This window comes from Lethenteron reissneri, chromosome 2, assembly GCF_015708825.2.
Source record: "Lethenteron reissneri isolate LAM-NWPU_2019-01 chromosome 2, ASM1570882v1, whole genome shotgun sequence".
Lineage (NCBI taxonomy): Eukaryota > Metazoa > Chordata > Hyperoartia > Petromyzontiformes > Petromyzontidae > Lethenteron > Lethenteron reissneri.
Genome location: NC_083780.1, coordinates 10854642 through 10877368, shown reverse-complemented (window position 1 = coordinate 10877368; position 22727 = coordinate 10854642). Strand labels below are relative to the sequence as shown.

At 53.9% G+C, this 22727-nt stretch overlaps 1 protein-coding gene across 1 annotated transcript in view; it reads left to right on the top strand.

Annotated features, from left to right (window-relative positions):
* Positions 1–19745, top strand: part of CTR9 (CTR9 homolog, Paf1/RNA polymerase II complex component) — a 28731-nt gene extending 8986 nt beyond the window's left edge. The window contains 19 exon segments of the mRNA XM_061552542.1: positions 878–1006; positions 1496–1679; positions 2033–2121; positions 3175–3249; positions 3251–3361; positions 3651–3725; positions 3727–3739; positions 5271–5419; positions 6035–6151; positions 6322–6467; positions 7532–7603; positions 8707–8842; positions 10758–10907; positions 11533–11681; positions 12999–13031; positions 14679–14754; positions 15229–15344; positions 16022–16171; positions 16939–19745. Of these exon segments, the coding sequence (XP_061408526.1) occupies positions 878–1006; positions 1496–1679; positions 2033–2121; positions 3175–3249; positions 3251–3361; positions 3651–3725; positions 3727–3739; positions 5271–5419; positions 6035–6151; positions 6322–6467; positions 7532–7603; positions 8707–8842; positions 10758–10907; positions 11533–11681; positions 12999–13031; positions 14679–14754; positions 15229–15344; positions 16022–16171; positions 16939–17215 (2247 nt within the window). The 3' untranslated portion in view covers positions 17216–19745.
* The last annotated feature ends 2982 nt before the right edge of the window (positions 19746–22727 follow it).

Below are 22727 nucleotides of genomic sequence, written 5' to 3'. Positions count from 1 at the left end.
CCGCAAATATGGCCGACTGTGAGGGCGGGCACAAGCCGGCGTGAGTAGGTTAAACGTTGAGTTTTATAAGGGCACCACGGGGTGACCAGCCTCTCCCCTCCCCACCCTAGCCCCACCCCTCCCACCCCCCACCCAGCCCCACCCTCCCCGCCCAGCCCCACCCTCCCCACCCAGCCCCTTCCCCACCCTCCCCTCTCCACCCAGCCCCTCCCTCCCCACCCAGCTCCTCCCCACCCTCCCCTCTCCACCCAGCCCCACCCCTCCCATTTTTGGATGCACTACGGACGGACGGACACAATAATCCCCTGTGGGCTGGTATAACCAGGAGGTTCCTACCAGTATAACGATTTTGATTGTCTTGTTAGCAAAGGCAAAGCGTTCCAAAGCTTGGGATCTACATATAAGCAAAAGCCCGATGATCCTAGGAAGTGAGCCTTGACCTCCCGAGTACTCAGGTTAAGACGATTCGAAGATTTCAGGGCCCTCGTTGGTGTACAAAGATCGATAAGTTTCTGTAAATATTGGGGTCAGCAGCAGCGACAGGCGTTTTATAGTTGGCCTATGAATTACAATCAAGGCTGCAGAAGCATGTACACAAAAATTGGTTATGTTATTCATTATGAGCATTTTTAGCTATCGGTATTAACACTAGCCAAATACAGCACGGTTAGCTACGTATGATGCAAAATAAGTTAACATACATGCATGCGTACGTGCGTGCGTGTGATGGCCCACGGTGCTGTCGCACCCCACCTCCCTCGCGCGCCGTGCTGCCCTTAATAGGTGCAACTCGCCAACAGCGCTTGCGCCAATAGTCTGTCGAGAGGCTACACGTGGGGTTCGACTTTGTGACGGCCACGTGCGTCTCTACCCCCAGGGCGCGCTGTCGGCTTACGGCACGGCAACACGCATCCTGCAGGAGAAGGTGCAGGCCGACGTTCCCCCCGAGATCCTCAACAACGTCGCCGCGCTGCACTTCCGCCTGGGCAACCTGGGGGAGGCTAAGGTGCCGCCAGAGTCATCGTCGTCACCTTCATTGCAGTGATGGCGCGGTCATCGTCATTGTTGCCATCGTCGTCATTGTTGCGATCATTACTGCCACCGTTTGTTCATTGACACTGTCGCCGTTATCGTCGTCATCGACGCCGTCAAATCGTCATCATTGTCATCATGATTGTCGTTGTAATCATCATTAATATCGTCATTGTTATCTTCCTTATTATGATTGTCGTTATCGTTGCCAATGTTATCGTCATCGTTGTCTGTATAGGACTAATATTATGGGTTAAACTGCTTGGCCGTCTCTGTGTGCACGCCTGTAGGTGTACACACTTGTGCCGTGTGTGTGTGCGCGTACACTTCTGCCCTTGCGCATACCCTTCTGTGTGCACACGGCGTGTGTGTGGCTACACGTGCGTGTGCCTGTGTCCACGTATCCTCGTGTATGAACACACGCTGAAACGTGTTGCGGGTGCTCGCGTGCGTGCGCGAGCAGAAGTACTACGCGGCGTCGCTGGACAGGGCGAAGGCCGAGGCCCAGCATGACGAGCACTACTACAACGCCATTTCGGTGACGAGCACGTACAACCTGGCGCGCCTGCACGAGTCCACGTGCAACTACCACGGCGCAGAACAGCACTACAAGAACATTCTCCGCGAGCATCCCAACTACGTCGACTGTGAGTCTCCCCCCCCGCCCCTCCGTGCGTCCGTCCGTCCAGCCGTTTCTCTGCCCGTCCGTCGGTCTGTCCATCCATTGAGTTGTTCTCTGCGTTTGTATGTTTGAGAAATTGACTCGGACCATCATCCCTCCAGGGTTCATAAAACTCGCGTCCGCTGTAACAATGTGCTCGTTCCACCACTGGCCTAGGCGCTGTAAACGGATGAAAAGCACCACCTCAATGCTCGTTAAATCCTAACCGCGAAATGCAGCGCCTTCGTGACAGCCTTGCGCAATAACAAATAGGGCGATGGCCAAATGTACGAACAGATTTGATTTGAACAGGAAATCCACCCCGACTTTGCCGCACAGGCTACCTGCGACTCGGCTGCATGGCGAGAGACAAGGGGAATTTCTACGAGGCCTCCGACTGGTTTAAGGAGGCCCTGCAGATCAACCAGGTGACCCGTCGCGAGATGCTCTTCATTTTCTCGGCCGATAGCACCGTATTCTCCAGGTTTGACTTTTCGCGTTCTGAGACGACTGCTAGTTGCCGGGTTGGTCCCGTTCACCGCTGAATCTCGGCGTTTCGGCGTACATTTTATTTACAGAGGCGTAGCGCCTTTGTTTTCAAAGGCATCTTACTCACCGCAGAGAACTGTAGTGATATGACTGCCACTCTATGATAGCTGGTGCCAAACTGTACTGCACGCCCTCCCGCATGGCCTTGTGGGAGCCTCAGTACCGATAACGTTTTTTTATTAATGTTTTTCTTCCAGGTTCCATTAATTGGTTTCTGGGTTAGGCCACTTAATGGCCTAAAGAACCCTCCTCCACCCGACACAGCCAAAGTAATTAAATTGCCCCATTTAACGACGCCAGTTATCATTGTTTCAGCTCACTCACTGGTGAATTGAAGAATAGTTCTCACAGATAGATTTGGCAATTATATACATGATGTTTCAATTGAAACAGCATCAGCCATAGTCAGGACAAGATCCAGGCAGTCAGGCATATTGGATGTTTATGAGCAGCACACACCCATTGAACGTTGTTAATCTCCTCTTCTTGGTTCTTTCGGTAAAGTCACGTAGAAGGGAAATAATAAAATAATAAAAATCTGACCTAATAAAATTGTTTTATTATGTTTTATTTTTATAATTTTATTATTTCCCTTCTACGTGACTTTATTATTTTATTATGTTTTATTTTTATAATTTTATTATTTCCCTTCTACGTGACTTTACCGAAAAATAATAAAAATTAAACATAATAAACTTATTTTATTATGTTTTATTTTATTATTTATTATTTCCCTTCTACGTGACTTTACCGAAAGAACCAAGAAGATCAATCCCTGCAGTCACGAAAGCTTTAAATCGTTGTTAATCTGTTTGGTTAGTGGTCTAGACAAGGCTGAGAGCATTGCACACGCCTGCTACGCATGCCACGCATGCACGGCATGGTGATGGTGATCGAGCACGCCTGTTTGCGTGCGGTTATTTTCCATGCAGGACCACCCAGACGCCTGGTCCCTCATCGGGAACCTTCACCTCGCCAAGCAGGAGTGGCAGCCGGGGCAGAAAAAGTTTCGAGCGAATCCTGAAGCAGCCGGCGACGCAGAACGACGCCTACTCGATGCTGGCGTTGGGCAACGTGTGGCTGCAGACGCTGCACCAGCCCACACGGGACAAGGAGAAGGCGAGAGAGAGAGAGAGAGATGGAGTGACGTTGACGCCTCGTGAACACGTTGTGGTTCTTTTTGGTTCATGGCCATAGGAGAGTGGGATGTCCGTCTAAATCTAAGGCCGACTCGATGTACGAGCACGATCGCACACTCGCTCTTTTGACTTTTGTCTTTGAACCTGTGCGTAGTGTGTACGTTTAACTCGGTTTATGCTTGTGGTGTACGTTTTAATGTGCTAGTTAAATGGAGAGTAAAATTAAGTAACAAGTCTGTGCGAATATTTGGCTGTTGTTGTTTTTCCAGGAAAAACGTCATCAGGATCGTGCTTTGGCCATCTACAAACAGGTTCTGAGGAACGACCCCAAAAACCTGTACGCAGGCTAATGGAATCGGTGAGACTATGGTTTAATCGTGGGGGGCCGATATCCAGATCCGAAGCCGGGACCTCAGCGGGGCTCTATCCCTGATCTGACGTGGCCCTGATTAGGGTGTCACGGTGTTGTGATGTTAAATACCTCGCCTAGTATCCAGGAGGTCGTGGATTCGATCCCGACCCTGACTCCTGTATATTTGGAGTTTGCAGTGTCCCTCTCTCACTGTGCTCGCGTGGATTTTTGTTCGGGTCCTCCGCTTTTTTCACCCCACATTTAGAATCAACATGCAATTAGAGTACAGATAGTTCCCGAGTTACGATGGTCCGACTTACGATATTTCGATCTTACGATGGCGATACGAAAAAATTGTTAAATATTGTACATTTCGCGTGGCAGGCAAACGCAGCAGCGTATGAGGTACGATACATTCAATTCACGTTAAAAGTTTTTTTTATAGCAGATAGGATTGTTTCCTGAAAAAAACTTTCTATTAAATTGCAGTTCATATAGGTAGGCTAAGAATTTACCTTGTTTTTTTACTTTACATTTTACTGTGCAATACAGTATTGTAATTGATAAATACATACAATATATAGTTTATACAGTATGTTACTGTAAATTGCTCTATTTTGCTAAATTATCACCATTCTTTAAGACTCCTGGGTAGACTAGGCCATCTTCGACTTACGATATTTTCGACTTACGATGGGGTCGTCGTAACGCATCTCCATCGTAAGTAGATGACTACCTGTATTTGGCTGTTAAAAATTTCCACGTGATTATAAGCCACTTCGTTGAGCTATCATTTGTTGCCAGGTCGTTTCTGAAAAAGAGCTATATATTGCTCAGTGGGCCTTACCTTGTCAAATAAATCTAGTTTAGCTTAATTAACGTATCCGAGCCGAACCACCCTCGTCACACTACGGGGTGGTTGTCCATTGGGCTATTTTCCAAGCTATTCCCCCCCCGAACCAAACCGCTCGCTACGCTGGCCTCGCAAGAAGACGTCTCAATCTGGCTTGGGGCTAAGCCAGGCCAGGGGGGTGGGGAAAGTGACGCATTCGTTGCGCGTGGCTTCGGCGAGGACTCGGGCGTCGCCGCGTCATTCGCACGCATCTGGACTCGTTCGCTGCATGCGATTGCATGTCAGTGGCGCGGCTCGACTTCTGCGGAAGTAAAACAGCGTGGCAAGGGCCTCCTAAAGGCACGCGGGGCTGGCTTGGCGTAGCCCCGGCGCGGCTCGGTTGTGCGGTGCGCCGACTGACGTCACGCGCAATGAACATGCCTTTAGCCCTGGCCCCTGCTTGGCACCGAGCCAGGTTCAGATGTCTTGTAAGGCCAGCGTATTATGGTTCAGTTCTGGCTTGGCCACGGCATGTAACCAGTGGAAAACTACACGCAACTCCACTCGGGTTCTGGCTCGGCGCAGAAGATAGCCAGTGAGGAAACCCACCCGTACGGTGAGGGCCCCGTGCCGGCCCCGCTAAGACGTGCCAGTGACGGGAGGTGTGACGCGGCCATCGCTCGCGTGTGCGTGCGCATGTCGCAGGCGCCGTGCTGGCCCACAAGGGCTGCATCCGCGAGGCCCGGGACGTGTTTGCCCAGGTGCGCGAGGCCACGGCGGACGTGTGCGATGTGTGGCTCAACCTGGCGCACATCTACGTGGAGCAGAAGCAGTTCATCAGCGCCGTGCAAATGGTGCGGTGTGTGTGTGTGTGCTTGTGTACGTGTGTGTGCGTGTGTGTGTGTGCATGTGCACGTGCGTGTGTGTGTGTATGTGCGTGTGTACATGCGTGCCTGTGTACGTGTGAGTGCACGTGCGTGCGTGTGTTTGTGCTTGTGTATCTGCGTGCGTGTGTGCGTGCGTGTGTATGCGTGAGTGCGTGCTAGCGAGTGACTGTACATGTGTGGAGAACAGTATTAGATTGTACGGTGTATCAACATCAGCACTGGGGAGATCAGAATCAGAATATTTATCGTGGAGGAATCTGATAAGCCATATAGCTCTTTTTCACAGATGTCCAGTCCGGGGCGGGTAAAAACATTACAACAACAAACAATACAAAAACATGATCGATGAAGGCAGGCGGGCGTGGTCCCGTCCACGGCAACACCTATTGCGCCTTCATAGGTGCTCGCTAAGCAGCTCCTGCTCCCCCAACGGCCCATGTTGGCGGGTACAAGTGTCGATGTCTTGTGTGTATTTGCATCCTTTTCCGTCGTTATTACAGAGCTGAGAACCGCTCCATATTCACTTGCGCACAAAGGCGCTGCTGCCCTCGGTTGATCGTTCTTCGCGATTGATATCCGCAGTACGAGAACTGCCTCAAGAAGTTCTTCAAGTGTCAGAACACGGAGGTCCTCCTGTTCCTGGCGCGGGCGTACTTCAAGTGCGGCAAGCTGGCCGAGTGCAAGCAAACCCTTCTCAAGGCAAGAGCGCGTGCCCACGCGCGCACACATGGGGAGGGTCCCCATCTTAGCTTTTCAGTGGTGATTCTTGACGTTCTTCTCCTTGCTGCGTTCCCCCCTCACTGCTGCCCCCCCCCACCGCCCCCCCCCCCACCGCCCCCTCCACCCACTGACCCCGCCGACCCCACTAGGCGCGGCACGTGGCGCCCAGCGACAGCGTGCTCATGTTTAACGTGGCGCTGGTGCTGCAGCGTCTCGCCACGTCGGTGCTGCGTGACGAGAAGAGCAACCTCAAGGCCGTGCTGAGCGCCGTCAAGGAGCTCGAGCTGGCGCAGAGGTGGGGGGGTGGAGCGGGGCGGGGGGGGCGTTGGGGGGAGGCGGGGGCAGAGTTGTGGGTTTAATACGAGGTCTGGAAATGATGCTTCAGGAAGCAGTCGGACACAATAAGACAACTGTGTAATGCCTCCAGGATTGTATTTTGGCCACCTGGTTTCTGATCTGAAGATGCTTGCTTGGCTGGAGCAGTATTAAACGGAGCGCCGTATCTCATTTTAGCGGGAATTGTTCCTTCGAGCAACCGATAGGCGAGCTACAATAGTTCATATGAACGTGTTTGGCAATGTCGGGTGGTGGAGGGGTTTAACAACAAACATTTGGTTGGATCGTTCTGCGGCCTAACTCAAAAATGTATTCGGAATCAGTATTGGTTCATGTTTGTGCACTGTTTTTCACTTTCTTCTGTAACAAGATTGTTTTTGCTCCTGTTTCTACTTCGGTGATTTGTTGTACATACTTAATCTTTATGTTTTTACCTTTGTCACTCTTGCAAATTAGACTCCTAACCTGGTCTCTTTACTTGTCTCACCTGGTTTAAACAGTAATCTCGGCACTCAACAACTTGTTAAGAATCATTCGTACAGCACTAGCGGTCATTGCCCCCTCCCTTGGGTCTCCGTGTGGACCAACCCTCCCTGGTCTCCGTGGGTCCCATTTGGCACCACGCTTTCCACTGCCTGATGAGTTTCCCCTCGCTTACTTAACGTGACAGAATCGCTTTGAATCGCCCTGAATGCGACTGTTCCCTATCAGATCTCAGAAGCTAAGGAAAGGTTAAGCCCGGTTACTACTTTCGATGGGTGAGCACCAGGGCTTGCCGGGTGTGGTAGCCGTGGGGCTGTGAGGTGTGGCCAGGAGATAACGCTGTCGAACATTGTCCCCCCTCGTACGCGCGGTGGGTGTTCTCCGGGCTCTCCGAGTTTTCCTCCCACGCAAAACCAAACTCTCAAAAAACGTAGCCTGGACTCCCCCTCTCCTTGTCACTCCTTGATATTTTCTTGGGTGAGATAATTTTCATCGTTCTCTCAGCTGGCTGCAAGCGGTGTGCGCGTTGTTGTGTTGCAGGTACTTCAGCTACCTGAGCAAGTCTGGCGACCGCATGAAGTTCGACTTGGCCCAGGCGGCAGCTGAAGCCAGGTCAGAGCTGAATTAATCACACTCCTGCGGAGGGAGCTGGTAGGAACGTTGGGTTGCTCGGTCAATGGCCAGGGTCAACAGCGGCGTGGTGTATTCCGCAAATATGCCCGACTGTGAGGGTGGGCACAAGCCGGCGTGAGTAGGTTAAACGTTGAGTTTTATAAGGGTACCACGGGGTGACCAGCCCCTCCCCACCCAGCCCCACCCTTCCCACCCCCCACCCAGCCCCACCGTCCCCTCCCCACCCAGCCTCTCCCCACCCAGCCCCTCCCTGCACGACGGACACAATAATCCCCTGTGGGCTGGTGTAACCAGGAGGTTCCTACCAGTATCACGTGTGTGAGTAGTGCGTGTGTGTGAGGGTCGTGTGTCGATTGTGGAGTGACAGCGTAGCGGTTAGCGCACTGCACTACGAATCCGACGACCAAAGTTCGATGCCCGCTCAATGCCAACATTGGTGACGGATACCGTAACTACTCCTGGGCCTCCCAAATAAGTATCTGATGCGGTGCTTAAACATCAAAACTGCGGGAGATGAATGCGGCCGGACGTGGCGCTGGCCGCAACACCCCATCGTGAGCTGTGTTGGCCTTCATCGGTGATCCTCGCTCACAGCACTTGCCCAGCCAGCATGGTGAAGGCTATACGGGGGACTTTTGCCTTCGTCTTCCAATACTTTTGCGCATTCACTCCAAGCTACTTCCAAACGAACGAACACAATGAACAGCCGCACCGAACCTCACAAAAATAATATTCAGGGCCTCCCTTGGCTCCTTCCACCCTCAACCAGTATATACACAAGGACTGTTATCTTAGAATTTCTCTCACTTGATACAGCTACCGTGCTGTGACGGTTCCACCTGAAGACGGAAGCTTGTGTTGCCTCCGAAACGTCGTGATTTTAATTTTATTTAAATTTTACCTTTATTAATAAAAACATTTTACCTACGTGACTTTACCGAAAAAACCTAAGAATACAACGAACAACCCTCGCGTACGCGTGGCATTGACCCCACCGTCACTCGCCCACGCCCTCCTGCAACCGCTCGACACTGTGGTAACGGGCGCTCGCTAACACCCTGCGTTCGTGCGTGGGCGTGCAGGCAGTGCGCCGACCTGCTGAGCCAAGCGCAGTACCACGTGTCTCGAGCCAGGAAGCTGGACGAGGAGGAGCGCTCTCAGCGCGCCAAGCAGGAGAAGGAGAAAGAGGAGCTCAAGCTGAAGCTCATGCAGGAGCAGGTGCCGCTCGCCGCCGCTTCCTCACGCTTGCCAGCGCGCGTTGGAGGGCTTTTAAAAAATTCTGAGAACTGCTTTTTGCGTTCAGTTTGTTGTCCCTTCACCTCAGAGCCCTGAGCCGCCACCGCTGAGAGCCTGGGTTCGAATCCAGGCTTGTGACTAAAAAGTTCTCAAGTCGAGCGAGTTTAGAATCTTTATCTTCGTTTCTCAATCCGCTTGTCCTTGTGAGGGTCGCGGCGGCAGCATATTGAGTAGGGGGCGGTCCAGACCTCCCTTTCCCTGGCGACGGACTCTTGCTCTTCCTGGGCAATTTCCAGGTGTTCCCAGGCCAGCGACATAGTCCCGCCAGCTTGTCCTGGGCCGCCCAGTGGGACGTGCTGCCTGGTAGAGTTCTAGGGGGAGTCTACCAGGGGCATCCTTCCCAGCTGCCCGAACCACCTCAACTGGCTTTATTTATTTCTCGAGATCTTTATTTATCTTCGAGAAATCCGATAAGCTATGAAGCTTTTTTTTTCCACGAATGTCCAGCATGGGCGAGTCAGTCCAGTAGGGGCCGGGGTCAGTTGATAGTGTCAAGGCGTCACCAATTTAATGTGGTTTAGCACCGTATGTGGCTGAGGTCCAGCGCTGGGAATTTGAGCTTTGGTTTGACTGTCATGCGGAGAACGTCACTGTCATATGCAGAGCGAGTGGCTGTGTGTGTGCGCATGCAACAGAGGTCACTTGATGAAGAGAGCTCTCAAGAAGTAGCTCTGTAACATCTGCTTCCGTGGGTTCCATTGTCGAACACGATGGCTCGCGATGCCCTGCATGTAGAATAAAAATAAATATTTCATTTAATTCACACTCGCGTACCCACATGCTGCAGTTCCCATAATTCTATTCCTATTATTGATCTGCTTGTCGAGCCGCACCTCCTATTAGCACGGTTGGCAACATACGGTGCAAAAGAAGTTCCACGTACATACAGTACATCACCCGGAAGAGTCTTTCCGAGTCTCAAAACTCATTTTCAAGGAGGGTCCTGCCAAGTGTTCGCAGTAGTAGTCGAGGGGGGGGGGGGGGGTGTCGGTGTTGTCGTGTGTGACCCCAATTGTATCATGTACAGTGTGAATCTTTTCGGCGCGGGGATGTTTGGCCAACACCGGTTCCAGTGTGTGCTGCTTTTAATGACGACATCATCGACATCGTTGTCTACCGCGGCAGGGCCACACCACATCCGCTCGGCGCAGGCACTCGGAGACATCCCCGATCAATATTTTACTTTTTAATGAGATCGGCCGGCCGACCGACCGACCAGCTCCTGAGTGGGCACAGTGGTGGCGGTAAAAAAAAAAAAAACGCGTGCAAAATGAAACCAAATTCCGTGAAAAGAGCGGCCAGGATTAGTTTGGAAATGGATAACCAAGTTTCTCATTCTTCCGCCGAGTCCTGGCGGTGGTGTTGGTTGTGCCGCACGTGGCTGCCTGAAACGTAGCACTGTAGAGGCAGCAGCAGCGAGGGTTAAGTGGATCACCGCACAGATCTCGCGAGACTCCCTTCCCTCTGGCGTCGAGGAGGAGCCCCCCCCCCCCCCCATACCATGGCTCGAGAAGGCGGTACAGCAGCAATGTGACTAGAACGGATGGTGGCCGATGGTCAAAACTGATAATGGAGTGACAGTCGAGGAATGGAACGCGTCCAAACGGACGTCAGCTGTAGAGATGGAGGAATGAACGATTCCACGTGTAGGTGACGGGTGGATTGTTGCATCACGGGGTTTGCAAGAGGGGGGGGGCGGGTGGTGGCTTTGGCGTGGGTGTTGGGGAAGCTTTCATCCAGCAGTTGATCGACCATGGCTGACTAATGATGATTGATGGTGATGATGATGATGATGAATTTGATATTTTCTAAAGTGTCTGCTTAATTTCACTCGCAGGAAGAAAAGCGGCGCCGGCTCTCGGAGGAGCAGCGCAAGCTCCTGGAGACACGAGCGCAGTTTGTGGAGAAGACCAAGGGCCTGCTGGTGTTCAGCGAGCGCGCCGAGCCCCAGCGCGAGAAGCGCAAGGGCGGAGGCGGCGGCGGCAAGGTAGGGGGGCAAAGTGGCAACTGCCCCTTATGGCGTGGCGCCCGCGTAGTGCGCCCGTGCGTACCCCTCCGATTGTCTCGGTCAACCCATAACCCGGTGACCACTTGCCAGCAGCGGGGGGAGACTTCCGCACTCCGCATGATGGCTTCAAAGCGCACCTAGCCTGGCACGAGCGCCGTGGTAAAGCTGCCGCCTCCAAATGGTGGCAAATGGCGTCTGTTGTTGGTTGTTGCTGTGCACCTGTGTCTGTGCGCGTAACGTCTTTGTGTGTAACATTGTGTTTGTGTGGGAAGTCAGAATGACCGCGTGACCCGACTCGACTTCTCACTTAGGTCATTAGCACGTCCTTGACCGGAACGCGGTCATGAATCGTGGTGTCGCGGGCTTAAACCTGTTTCGCGGGCGTCCTCAAACAGAATCTTGAGAGTCTAGATTTGAAGCTTTCGTGACTGCAAGGATTCATACGCTTAGTTCTTTCGGTAAAGTCACGTAGGTAAAAAATGAAATTAAAATTAACGTCGTGATTTTATTGTTTTTATTTTGTATTAATTTTAATTAAATTTTTTACCTACGTGACTTTACCGAAAGAGCTAAGAATCTTGAGAGTTGGGGTCGTGTTCCGCAGAGGCGCAAGGGCGCCGACTACGAAGAATTTGTGAACGACGGCTCGGAGGACGACCTGCCAACGGCGCGCAAGAAGAAGCAGCGTCGAGCGAGCAGCAGCGAGGGGGAGGGCGGCGACGGCACCGACGGGGAGAGGAGTCGCAAGCGAGGGTCAGTGTCTGTGGGAGAGAGCGGAGTTCTGTGTCTGGCTGGTGATGTGTGTGAGTGAGAGACAGGGGCCCTGTGTGTGTGAGAGAGGAGCGGTGCGTAAGAGGTATAAGTTGCGTGTGTGTGTGAGAGAGTCTGGCCCTGTGTGTGTGAGAGAGAGTGGTAATATGTGGGGAGCGGTGGTGTAACGGTTAGCGCGCTGCGCTATAAACCTGGCGACCCGGGTTCGATTCCCGCTCGCGTCCAAAACCAGTGACGATTATCTGAACCGATCCTGGGCCTCCCCTCGGTCGACTCAGCCTGAAATGAGTACCTGGTGCGATGTGCAAACATCGCCACTAGAGAGACAAAGGCGGCCGGGCGTGGTGGTGGCCACTCACCCCCTCGTGTGCCGTGCCGGCCTTTATAGGTGCTCGCTAACAGCACTTGCCCCTACAGTCTGTTAAGGCTACACGGGGGGGGGGGGGGTCTTTATCTTTGCCTTGTGTCTATGAGAGACGGGGGCTGTGTGTAAGGGGTAGAGGTTGTGTGTGCGAGGGGCTGTGTGTGCGAGTCTGGCGCTGCATGTCTGCGAGTCTGCCGCTGTGCGTGAGAGGTGGGGGTTGCATGTGTGTATGTATGTTGAACTTATTTCGCACTGCGTAGCCAACTGTGCTAATTGGAAGTGCGTGTGTGTGTGTGAGAGGGGGCTGCGTGTGTGCGAGCCGTAGTGTAGTGGATAGCGCGCTGGCCTACGACCGCTGGCGACTCGAGTTCGATTCTCGCTCACGGCCAACATCAGTGACGATTATCGAAACCGGTCCTGGACCTCCCCTACGTCGACTCAGCCTCAAATGAGTATCTGGTGCAGTGTGTAAAAAACATTGCCACTAGGGAGACAAAGGTAGCCGGGCGTGGTGTTAGCCACCCACCCCCTTGTGTGCCGTGCCAGCCTTCACAGGTACTCGCAAACCAGCTCTCGCCACAACAGTCTGTTAAGGCTAGTCTTTGTGTTTGTGTGTGTGAGAGTGGTGATGTGTTTGAGAAATGGGGGGTGTGTGTGTGTGAGAGAGAGACGGGCTGCGTGTCGCAGAGACACTGCCCATGGTGGGCACTTCCAGTGGTGGGTACTGGGGGAGCATTTTCCACCCCAAATGGCATCGACCCCTTGGCTTCTGGGCTAGTGTTGACGACGAAGGTGGTGGGTCTGTTATTACTTTGGTGCTGGCACACACACAGCTGCCTCTACAGCCATGCAATGTGACACTCGCACTAACGGCGTGGTCTCTGTGTGTGGCGTGCGTGCGTGCGTGCGTCCGTGCGATGTTTTCCCATCCACAGTGGTCGTAAGGCCAGGAGCCGCCACCAGAGTGGGTAATCTGATTTGTTAACTTTTATTTTCATTTCTCCCCCTGCACGTCTGGTTTTTTTTCACCCGTTTGAAAGCCCCGTTCAGGTCAGAGAACTTCCCCTTGATGCGATCGGTGCTGGCAGAACCTCGCCTATCCTGTCGGCAGTCTTTAACTGTATCGGGGTGCGACTGCGCGTGCCACTTAGTCACCTGTTGTTGTTCTTGCTTGAGTCGCTCTCCTTCTACTTGGGCTCCCTGCCGACCGACAACACGCAAGCAGGAGGCCGGGGGTGGGAGTGTAAAGTGGGCGACTTGAGCAACAACTCACCAGAGTCACAGTCGCCCCTTGAATAAAGTTAAAACGTGAATTCTGATCAAGGTTGCGGACATGTCAAATTCACCGAGTAGTCCTCACCGATTGCAGAAAAACGTTACGTAGAAGAAAAAAAGACAGTCTATAACAGTGTTTTAATAATGTATGGCACCTCGAGATTCATTTGCAGTTAGGCGCTCAAAATTACTCATTTGGGATTGCACAGCACCACAATCATCGCCCCCCCCCCCCACTGCGAAAGTTTTTCAGGACCCTCCTGAAAAAGAGGTCACGAGACTCAGTGAGGGTTTCCTGGGCGATCAAGCGGAATGCATAATAATAAAATAATAATGAGATGCTGTACGCCTTGACTTTGTAATTGTAATTCCAGATACGCAACATGCTCTGCAACAGCGTAAAACAAATTGCCAGTGCGGTCTCATAGGGTTTTGTGAAGGGTCGGGGTGTGCGAGTCAGTCGGTCGCATTGGCTCAAATAGATTTCGATGCCGATCGATCTCGTAAAAACGAAGGGGGGGGGGGACCATAGTCCACTTCTTCAGGAAGCAGCCGATGCTTTTTGCACACAATGGGTAGAGGCTGGGCGCTGTTTTTTCCACGTTGCCGTGCGTCGTCCGAAGCCACTTGAGATGACGGTTTTTTAATGCGGGTTGCAGGCACCCGCGATTAAACCCAGGCGCTCGTGTGATAGCGAGGTGACGCCACAGCCGGGAATATAATTTGCAGCGGAGAAAAATAAATCAAGTAAATGCCAGTTGGCGGAGTCGATCTGATAAAAAAAATTTTATCTCACAAATTGGCCTCACGGGTGCAATGTGGTGCACACATTAACGCCGAGCTCAAATGTTCTAGGGACCCAAACGCTCTGCTCCGCTTATGTAAAAAACACTCGACGCGTCCGTTGCCATGAAGGAGGGCTGTTGCCCAAAACGTCAGCTAATGTATATTTTTGGCCTTTTAAGGCCACACGGTGTTATTGACGGAACGTGCCGAGTTCTTTTAATAATTAATTGTGCTCACGCAGCACCAAATAGTCCGGTTACGTGGGTTGGCAAGTAATTTGATTGGTTGGTCATTTGCCTTGCTAACTTCTTTCAATGTTAGGTTTCTTAGGCACGCGTCGGTGGTGTTTGGTGGTGTTTGGTGGTGGTCGGAGGTAGTTGGGGCACGGCATCGTCATGGGGGCGAGTGGTGGCAGTGCACGCTGAGGGACGTGGGGCCAGGCCGCACTGCTACGTGGTTCCGCGTTGGTGCGCGTGGGTGTGGGTTGCTGAAACGCTTGCGTGTGCGTTAACCTTAGTGTGCACGTGTGTGTGTGTGCGCACGCGCGTGTGCAGGGGCCAGGATGATGGGGCCCCCCGCTCCAAGAAACCTCGCAAGCAGCCGCAGAAGAAGGAGCGGCAGCGCAAAGAGGCGAGGCGTTAAATGCGTAGACTGAAAAAGACGAATAATTGGTGGGAGGGGGGTGGGCTGCGGGCAGCAGTGGTGGCGCAGTAGTTAGCGCGTGCCGCGCTATGAACCCAGCCACCCGGCTTTGATTCCTGGCCACGGCTGACGTGTGCGGTGGCTTGGCACGATAGCCGAACCAGTGCCGAGGTGGCGGCACGCCTGCAGAGGTTCGCGGTTCGGCCGCGGCAGGCCGCCCCGGTTAATACTGCGACGAGCGTATCGACCGTGGGACGCAACGCGCCGTCTTCTTTCGCGGTGGACGTTCAGAACCTCGGTGACGTCGTTCGAGGCTGCGGGCCGACCGTCATGCCCGCGTTTGCCGAATTTTCTGTATTGGGATCGCACCTAACGTGTGGACCATAGGAACAGCGCAAGTAGTATTTGCACATTATTATCTAAAAATGACAAAATTATTTTCGTCTTTGCTTCACTTGGCAGGAGGCGAAGGGCGAGCGCTTGTCGGCCGCCATGATGAAGAAGGTGAAGTCGAAGGCCATCATCTCGTCGAGCGACGACTCCTCGGACGACGACGCCCTCAAGATCGCCGACGAGGGGTCCGTGTCCAACCCTGTCCACCCGCTCGCTCACTCACTCACCCGCTCCACCCGCTCCGCTCGCTCACTCACTCACTCCACCCGCTCCGCTCGCTCGCTCGCTCGCTCGCTCGCTCACTCACCCACTCCACCCGCTCGCTCGTTCACTCACTCGCTCCACCCGCTCACTCGCTCACTCACCCACTCCACCCGCTCCGCTCGCTCGCTCACTCACCCACTCCACCCGCTCACTCACCCGCTCCACCCGCTCACTCACCCACTCCACCCGTTCCGCTCGCTCGCTCACTCACCCACTCCACCCGCTCCACCTGCTCACCCGCCCGTGACCTTACAGCCCCGTCCACCTCATCACATGTGTAACTCTCCCTGTGTCTCTTTTTGTCTCTCTGCATGTGTGTGTCTCCCCGTCTCTCTTTCTTCACATGTCCTCAAAGTGCACCTGACCTGGCACAGGCACCGTGGTGACGTCACCGCCACTTGGTGGCGAATGGCGGCTGTTGCCGTGTTGTTGTTGTTGTCTCTCCTCGTTTGTGTCTCTCTCCTTGTCTGTCTCGGTGTCACGGTCTCCCTGTAACTCTCTCCCCACTCTCTATCTTCTCTCCCCCTTGTCCCTCGCTCCTCATCCCTCTCCCTGTGTCCCCTCTCCGTCCCCCTCCGTCCCCCTCTGCCACTGACAGGGGCAAGGCGAGCGGCTCCGCCTCGGACTCCGACGGGGATGAGGCCCCCAAGCAGCAGCGTCAACGCCTCGTGTCGGACAGCGAATCGGACGGCGGCGGCGGCGGGCAGAGCCCCCGTGCGCCCAGCGACGCCGGCAGCCGTCGCTCGCGGTGAGACGGCGCCTCCGGCCAATCCGGGGCACTGAAATACACGAATGGAAGTAGATATATATATGGATATGTGTCTATGTTGGTAATAGAATTGGGTGGCCCGACCGACCATCCAGAGCGACATGAGAGGCAGGAGTGTGCGTGAAGTGGAGCAGAGTGTGATCGTCGAGCTATCATTAGTTGCCATGTCCCTTCTGAAAAAGAGCCACGTGGGCCTTACCTGGCAAGTGAAACAAAGAAATAGAGTGAGGGGAGGGGCAAGAGAGTGCATGGAGGAGGGGAGTAGAGTGAGGTGAGAGGGGAGAGGCAGGAGAGTGCGTGGAGGGGAGTAGAGTGAGGTGAGAGGGGAGAGGCAGGAGAGTGCGTGGAGGGGAGTAGAGTGAGGTGAGAGGGGAGAGGCAGGAGAGTGCATGGAGGGGAGTAGAGTGAGGTGAGAGGGGAGAGGCAGGAGAGTGCGTGGAGGGGGGGAGTAGAGTGAGGGGAGAGGGGAGAGGCAGGAGAGTGCGTGGAGGGGAGTAGAGTGAGATGAGAGGGGAGAGGCAAGAGAGTGCATGGAGGGGAGTAGAGTGAGGTGAGAGGGAAGAGGCAGGAGAGTGCGTGGAGGGGAGTAGAGTGAGGGGAGAGGCAGGAGAGTGCGTGGAGGGGAGTAGAGTGAGATGAGAGGGGAGAGGCAGGAGAGCGCGATGAGAGTTGCGGACTAACCCCAATGTCGCGGCAGTTGAGAATTCTGACGATGGCAACCCTTCCTCCGCCTCTGCGCCACTCAGATCCGCCCACTCCTCATCGGAGGACGAGGGAGGACGCGCCGGCCGTGACGACGACGACGACGACGGTGGGAGACGCGGGGGCAGCAACTCCGACGAGGACGAGGAGGCTGCGGTGGGGGGGGCCTCGGCAGGGCGTCGTCGGCGTGGCAACATCGATGACGACGACGAGGAGGAGGAGGCGGCGGCGGTGTCGGGCTCTGAGCGAGACGGCTCGGGCAGCCCCCCAGCCTCCGCCAGGTCGGCCTCGCCCGTCGACTCAGCCGACGACAGCCAGTGACCCTTTGACCTCGGGCTTTGACCTTGACCGTGAGCCAGCGACCCTCATCGCCACTCTCGCTCTGCCACTGAGAAGCCGAGCGCGGGGCGCCGACTCGGACCCCGAACGCGACCCACGAGCTCCTGGCTCAGCAGCGCTGACCCACCCCTCACCGCGCTCTGGTGTGAGCTTGACTCTTCACTCACATGGCAGCCACCGACTACTGACCCTCACCCTGACCTTGAAACATTGGGCTCGACCGTATCTTTGGGTCATGATACGAGCCCCAGCTGACGCTGACGCTTGCCGATCTTGGCCGCCGCGCCCCGAGACTCGGTCACTTACCCTGGCACTGGTTCTTCACCGAAACCGTGATCCTACCCCCAAGCGTTAGTCCTGACTGTGACACTTGGCTGGCTTAGGGGGGCATTCGCGAGGCCTTGACCCTGACCCTAACCCTGACAACCCCCCCGCATCTGACGCAGGTTCTCGTTGTGACGCTGACAGTGACCGTGATACCAGAGTTGGATTTCTTGCATGACTGGGCCATCGCGTGAAGAGGCGATGAAAGACCGGCTACCGTTATTCAGCCACGCACGTTCAGAACGTCTCTTGTATCGGTGGTGTGTCCGATCCACCCAAGCACTGTGATCCACTGTGGTGGACCCCAACTGTCTCCACGATCCACCACAAGAAAGCTATGACCAACAAACATTACCCCGACACAGTTAGCCATGTTATATGCTACAGACATAAAGTACTCGCACCATCTATTGGAAGAAGTAAATAAATGTAGGAATTCTTTGTCGGGGATTTTTTATTTTATTTGCCCTTTAGCCAAAGTGAAAATTTTGTGCTTTTTTTCTTGTCATTGTTTTGGTTCTGATTTGTCCTGAGATCTACAACAAAAAACGCAGATCGCCCTTCCACGTATTAGCTACCGCTGGACTAGAGCAATGAACGTAATTTTACTGAGAAACGACGGGAGCTGCGGCAGTGGAGTCGCGATTATCACAACGGACCTGCAACCCAGAGGTCGCCGCTTAGATTCCATCTCCCGGCGCGAAACAACGCGGAGAGTTTCTTCAAATCCCCCACCGTCTCTGGTCCACCCAGCGGTGTTTAAAAGGCTCTGGCACAGTCCATCGGCAAGGTCGAGGTGCGTTTGGGGGCTTACGTTCACCTCTCCAAGACGCCGGGTCGGCGTCGAAGAGTCGGACCGAATGCCCCTCGGCAGCTGCCTCTTCGGCGGAGGCGCCGTCCGCTAGCGGTGGCGTGAGTGAGCCCAGGCGTAGTAGTTGCAGGGCCCGCGCAGTTTTCCTTTGAATTGAGAAGTTTCCGGTTAATGTACCGCAACGGTGGCTTACGCTGCCGTGCGGTTCGTCCGTTGGCTCGTGCCGATCGGTGCATTCGTGACGACTAACATTTCACCGAAATCCATGTACCGGTCGCTGGCTTTTGGAATCGTTAAGCGATCCGCATCGTGACCCTTGCCCTGTCCCCCGACTAAACTATCCACTTGATTCTCGGCCAGTGACGCTGTGACCCTAAGCCCGAGTCGAATCCGCACGCTGCCTCTAATCCTCGCCCTCGCTCAGAGCCACACGGACATCGCCGCGCTTCCTCTCTTGTGTAGGTTTTTAGACTGTTGGGGCAAGTGCTGTTAGCGGACACCTATTAAGGCGAGCACGACACGCGAGAGGATTGGCGTGGCCATCACGGCGCCTGTCCGCCTTTGTCTCCCGAGTGCTGGTGGTGTTCACAACACCCCATTAAATGCTCTTTTTCAGGCTGAGTCTGCCTTGGGGAGGCCGAATGCAGGTTATCTTAACGATTGCCACCATGGGCAGGAATCGGATCCAGGTGCTCCGGGTTCACGGAACCACGCAGCGAGCTCTGCTACGCCACTGCTCCCAACACTCGTACAGAAAAAAAAATCGCCGGACACGCACGGGTGGTACTTTGCGTACATTTTTATTTGTAGGCGTTGGATAAACGTACGGATTGGTGTAAAGCTCAGAAATAGTATTGTAAGCTTTGCATAAAGGTAAATTCCCGGTCCTCTCCGCATGGACCCTCACGCCACGCTCTTGTCCAACGCAATTGTTTATTAATGATGGTACGGTCATCATCATCGTCGTCGTCATCATCGTCATCTTGTGCTCAATCCACTGCTGGATGAAGGCCTCCCCCAAGCCGCCGCAACAATCCACACCTCGGGCGGCTGCACATGAGCCGATTGGCTGCACGGTGGTGGTGGGTTGTCGATAATAGGAAGCTGCCCCCCCCCCCCCCCGTCTATAAACACAGTTACCGATCAACTGTCTCCAGCTGTAAAACACGACGTCCGCCTACACGTTCTTACAGTTCCGGCGTCGGTCACCACGCACAAAGTGTACCGAGTGAAATCATTATTAAAAGACTTATGTTTTTTTCTTCTAAATCAGTGGTGGAATTCCTCACTTGGACCCGCGACCTGTATGCGTGTGGAATTTCCACACTCCAAAACTTGAACATTCCGTCCGACGCACGGGACTTTCGGGAATGGATTTAGATTTGTGTTTTTTGTGTGGTGTTTTGTGTGTGTGTGTTTTTTTGTTTGTGTGTGTGGCACATGAGCGAGAGCCTCCGTTGGAGTTTGTCTGCTGGAGCCTTGGCTGGCACGTTACAGGTTTTGACAGCCTCGGCCCAGTATCCCGAGTCCGGGCTCGACTCAGGCTTGCCTCAAGGCTCAAGTGAGCCGGCTTGACTTAAACTAAAATTAAGCTAAACCACTTTTTTATTTTACCAGGTAAGGTCCACTGAGCTATATAGCAGCTCTTTTTTTCCTTTCCAGAAGCAAACCTGGCCACAAACGGTAACTCAACGAAGTGGCTTGTCACGTGGACGTTTTTAGCAGCCAAATACTCTGAACCGTACGTTTCTAAATGTGGAGGGGAAAACCCGGAGAGAAATACACGCGACCACGGGGAGAACGGGCGTCGGGGGTCGGGATCGAACCCACGACTTGCGGGGACACCAGGTGAGGTAGTTAACATCTCGCCTTTGCGACGACAAGCGAGCCAGAGCCAGAGCCGAGCTAGAGCCGAGCCGGAGCCAGAGCCAGAGCAGAGCCAGAGCCAGAGCCGAGCCAGAGCCAGAGCCGAGCCAGCACTGAGCCACTCGTGCATCTTTGGAACCCGACTCGGCATCGTTTTAAGCCGATCCGGAGCCGAGCCGCGACTGGGAAGACGGCCCCGAGTTGCAGAGGCCAGCGGCGGCAGCCGCCGGTTTGCACGGTTGGCTACGTACGGTGTGAAAGAAGTTCAGCACATCTTCTTGGTTCTTTCGGTAAAGTCACGTAGAAGGGAAATAATAAAATAATAAAAATAAAGCAATAAAATAATTCTCACGAAGTTTCGGCCACAACGCAAGCAGCCGTCCTCAGGTGAAGAACAGGTCTGTTGGAAAGACAGTGAATTTATTGTTTATTTTTATTATTTTATTACTTCCCTTCTACGTGACTTTACCGAAAGAACCAAGAAGATGAATCCCTGCAGTCACGAAAGTTTTAAATCGAAAGTTCAGCACAGTACATGCAACCGTGCACAGGCTGGAGGGTGATCCCAGGCGCGCTGGACTGCCGAAGAAGACGGAGCAAAATTGGAGAGCAGTTTGGGGGGGCGGGGGGGGCATCTTTAATTTTTTTGCACCAGTCCCCATGGCGACCAGCGCGATGCCGCCGACACTAGAGATTGTGTGATGGCGGTGGTCATGGATTGGTCCTGTCCGCTTACCGCATCTCGAGTGAGAATGTGAAGGAGGCCGGTCATAAATGACGTCACGCATCTTGGCGAGGGGGGGGGGGTCAGACATTTGTGACGAGGGGGGGGGGGGGGTTTGGGAAATGTGACGTCACATCAAAATGCGCAACTTTAAATAAATATAGCCAACACGTTCTGCTTAATTAAATATACTTTTTAATAAATGTTTTCTCCTACAACATCAGAGTGCAGCGGTACATTAAATACGCACTACAATGACAATAGTTGAAAGCGATTTGAAGCATGTTTTATTTTCTAAATGGAAATATGGTTTTAGGGGGGGGGGGGCAGAGATTTGTGACGTCATATTTGAGGGGGGGTCTGACTTTGTGTGACGCCGTGTGACGAGGGGAGGGGGGGGGCGCTCAAAAATCGTCCAAAATCGCGTGACGTCATTTATGGACGGCCCCAAGGACGCACGATGGGTCACGATCCCCGCTTGCTGTACTGCCACCGCCACACCGCGACCCGTCCCACCCCCCCCCCCCCCCCCCACTGGCTCCACCAGTGTTCGTAATAAAGATTAACATGAATGAACTCGTGAGTAATCGTCTACAGGAAAGACAAAAACAAATTGTTTACAACTTTGCGTCAACCCAAATGACTCGATCGTCTGTCTGATCCCCTCCCCCCCCCACTCTTGGCAAGGCTATGCACCTAGAATATTGTCTCTCTCTCTCTCTAAACAAAACAAAAAAACCCCTTCATCTATTTACAAAACTAGAACGGTGTTTAGGGCTACCGGGTGAACTTCTGCAACCACGTGATTGTGACGGCACGCGCACGCGCTCGCTCGTGCCGAGTTGCATTGTGACGTCACTGATTCGCTCCCCCACCCCCCACACCCCCCTCCTTCCCTCCCCCCTCCCCCCTCGCGTGCGTTCCAAGGCAATGTTGAGTGAAGGAGCACACACACAGAGAGAGAGAGAGCAGAGGTCGCAACCGCGTACACGATACCCATACCCTACCCGATACCCGGCTACCCATACCCGGCCGGGTACGTGTACAGGTACCCGTTTGCGACCCTGGTGCGGCCGGATACGGGTAGGCCGTGAGTCACTGGTGAGTCACCGTTTGTCACTCATTTCCCAACGTCTTGTCTCTTCTCACAATTCAAGTTCCTAGAATCAACCCACCCGCGCCTGCAACATGGCTTCATCTCAGAGGTCGCAATCAGGTACCCGATACCCGTACCCTACCCGGCCGGGTACGGGTAGGGTACGGGTACGGCCGGGTACGGGTACCCGTTTGCGACCCTGGTGCGGCCGGGTACGGGTAAGGAATCGAAACCCGTTTGCGAGAGGGGGGTGGGCCGGGTTTAATGCCCCGCCCCCCTTACCCCGCCCCCCACCCCCCCTATCTCTCTCAGACGGTTGCGGTGACCTCTGCAGAAGCCGTCGCTTTACTGCAGGCGGCAACGTTGGGCTCGGGAGGCCCGAGACGAGAGTGGAAATTCCACATTCCCAATACGAGGGCCAGTCTCTCCGTAGGATGGTGACTTGAAAAAAAATGTTTACATCCAGAACGCCAAGCGGCCAGCAATAGACAGCGCCGTTAAAAGTTGTAGATTAGAGTGTACAGTAATTAATTAAGCAAGGTTATTATTGAAAGAGTTAGATAAAATTAGACGACGATCGGAGGCTGAAATTTCGTAGTGGAGCAGTGCGAGGGAAGAAACTAAAAGAGACAATTTGTGACCTGAAGTGTGGTGAGTGGGTGAGTGAATGGGT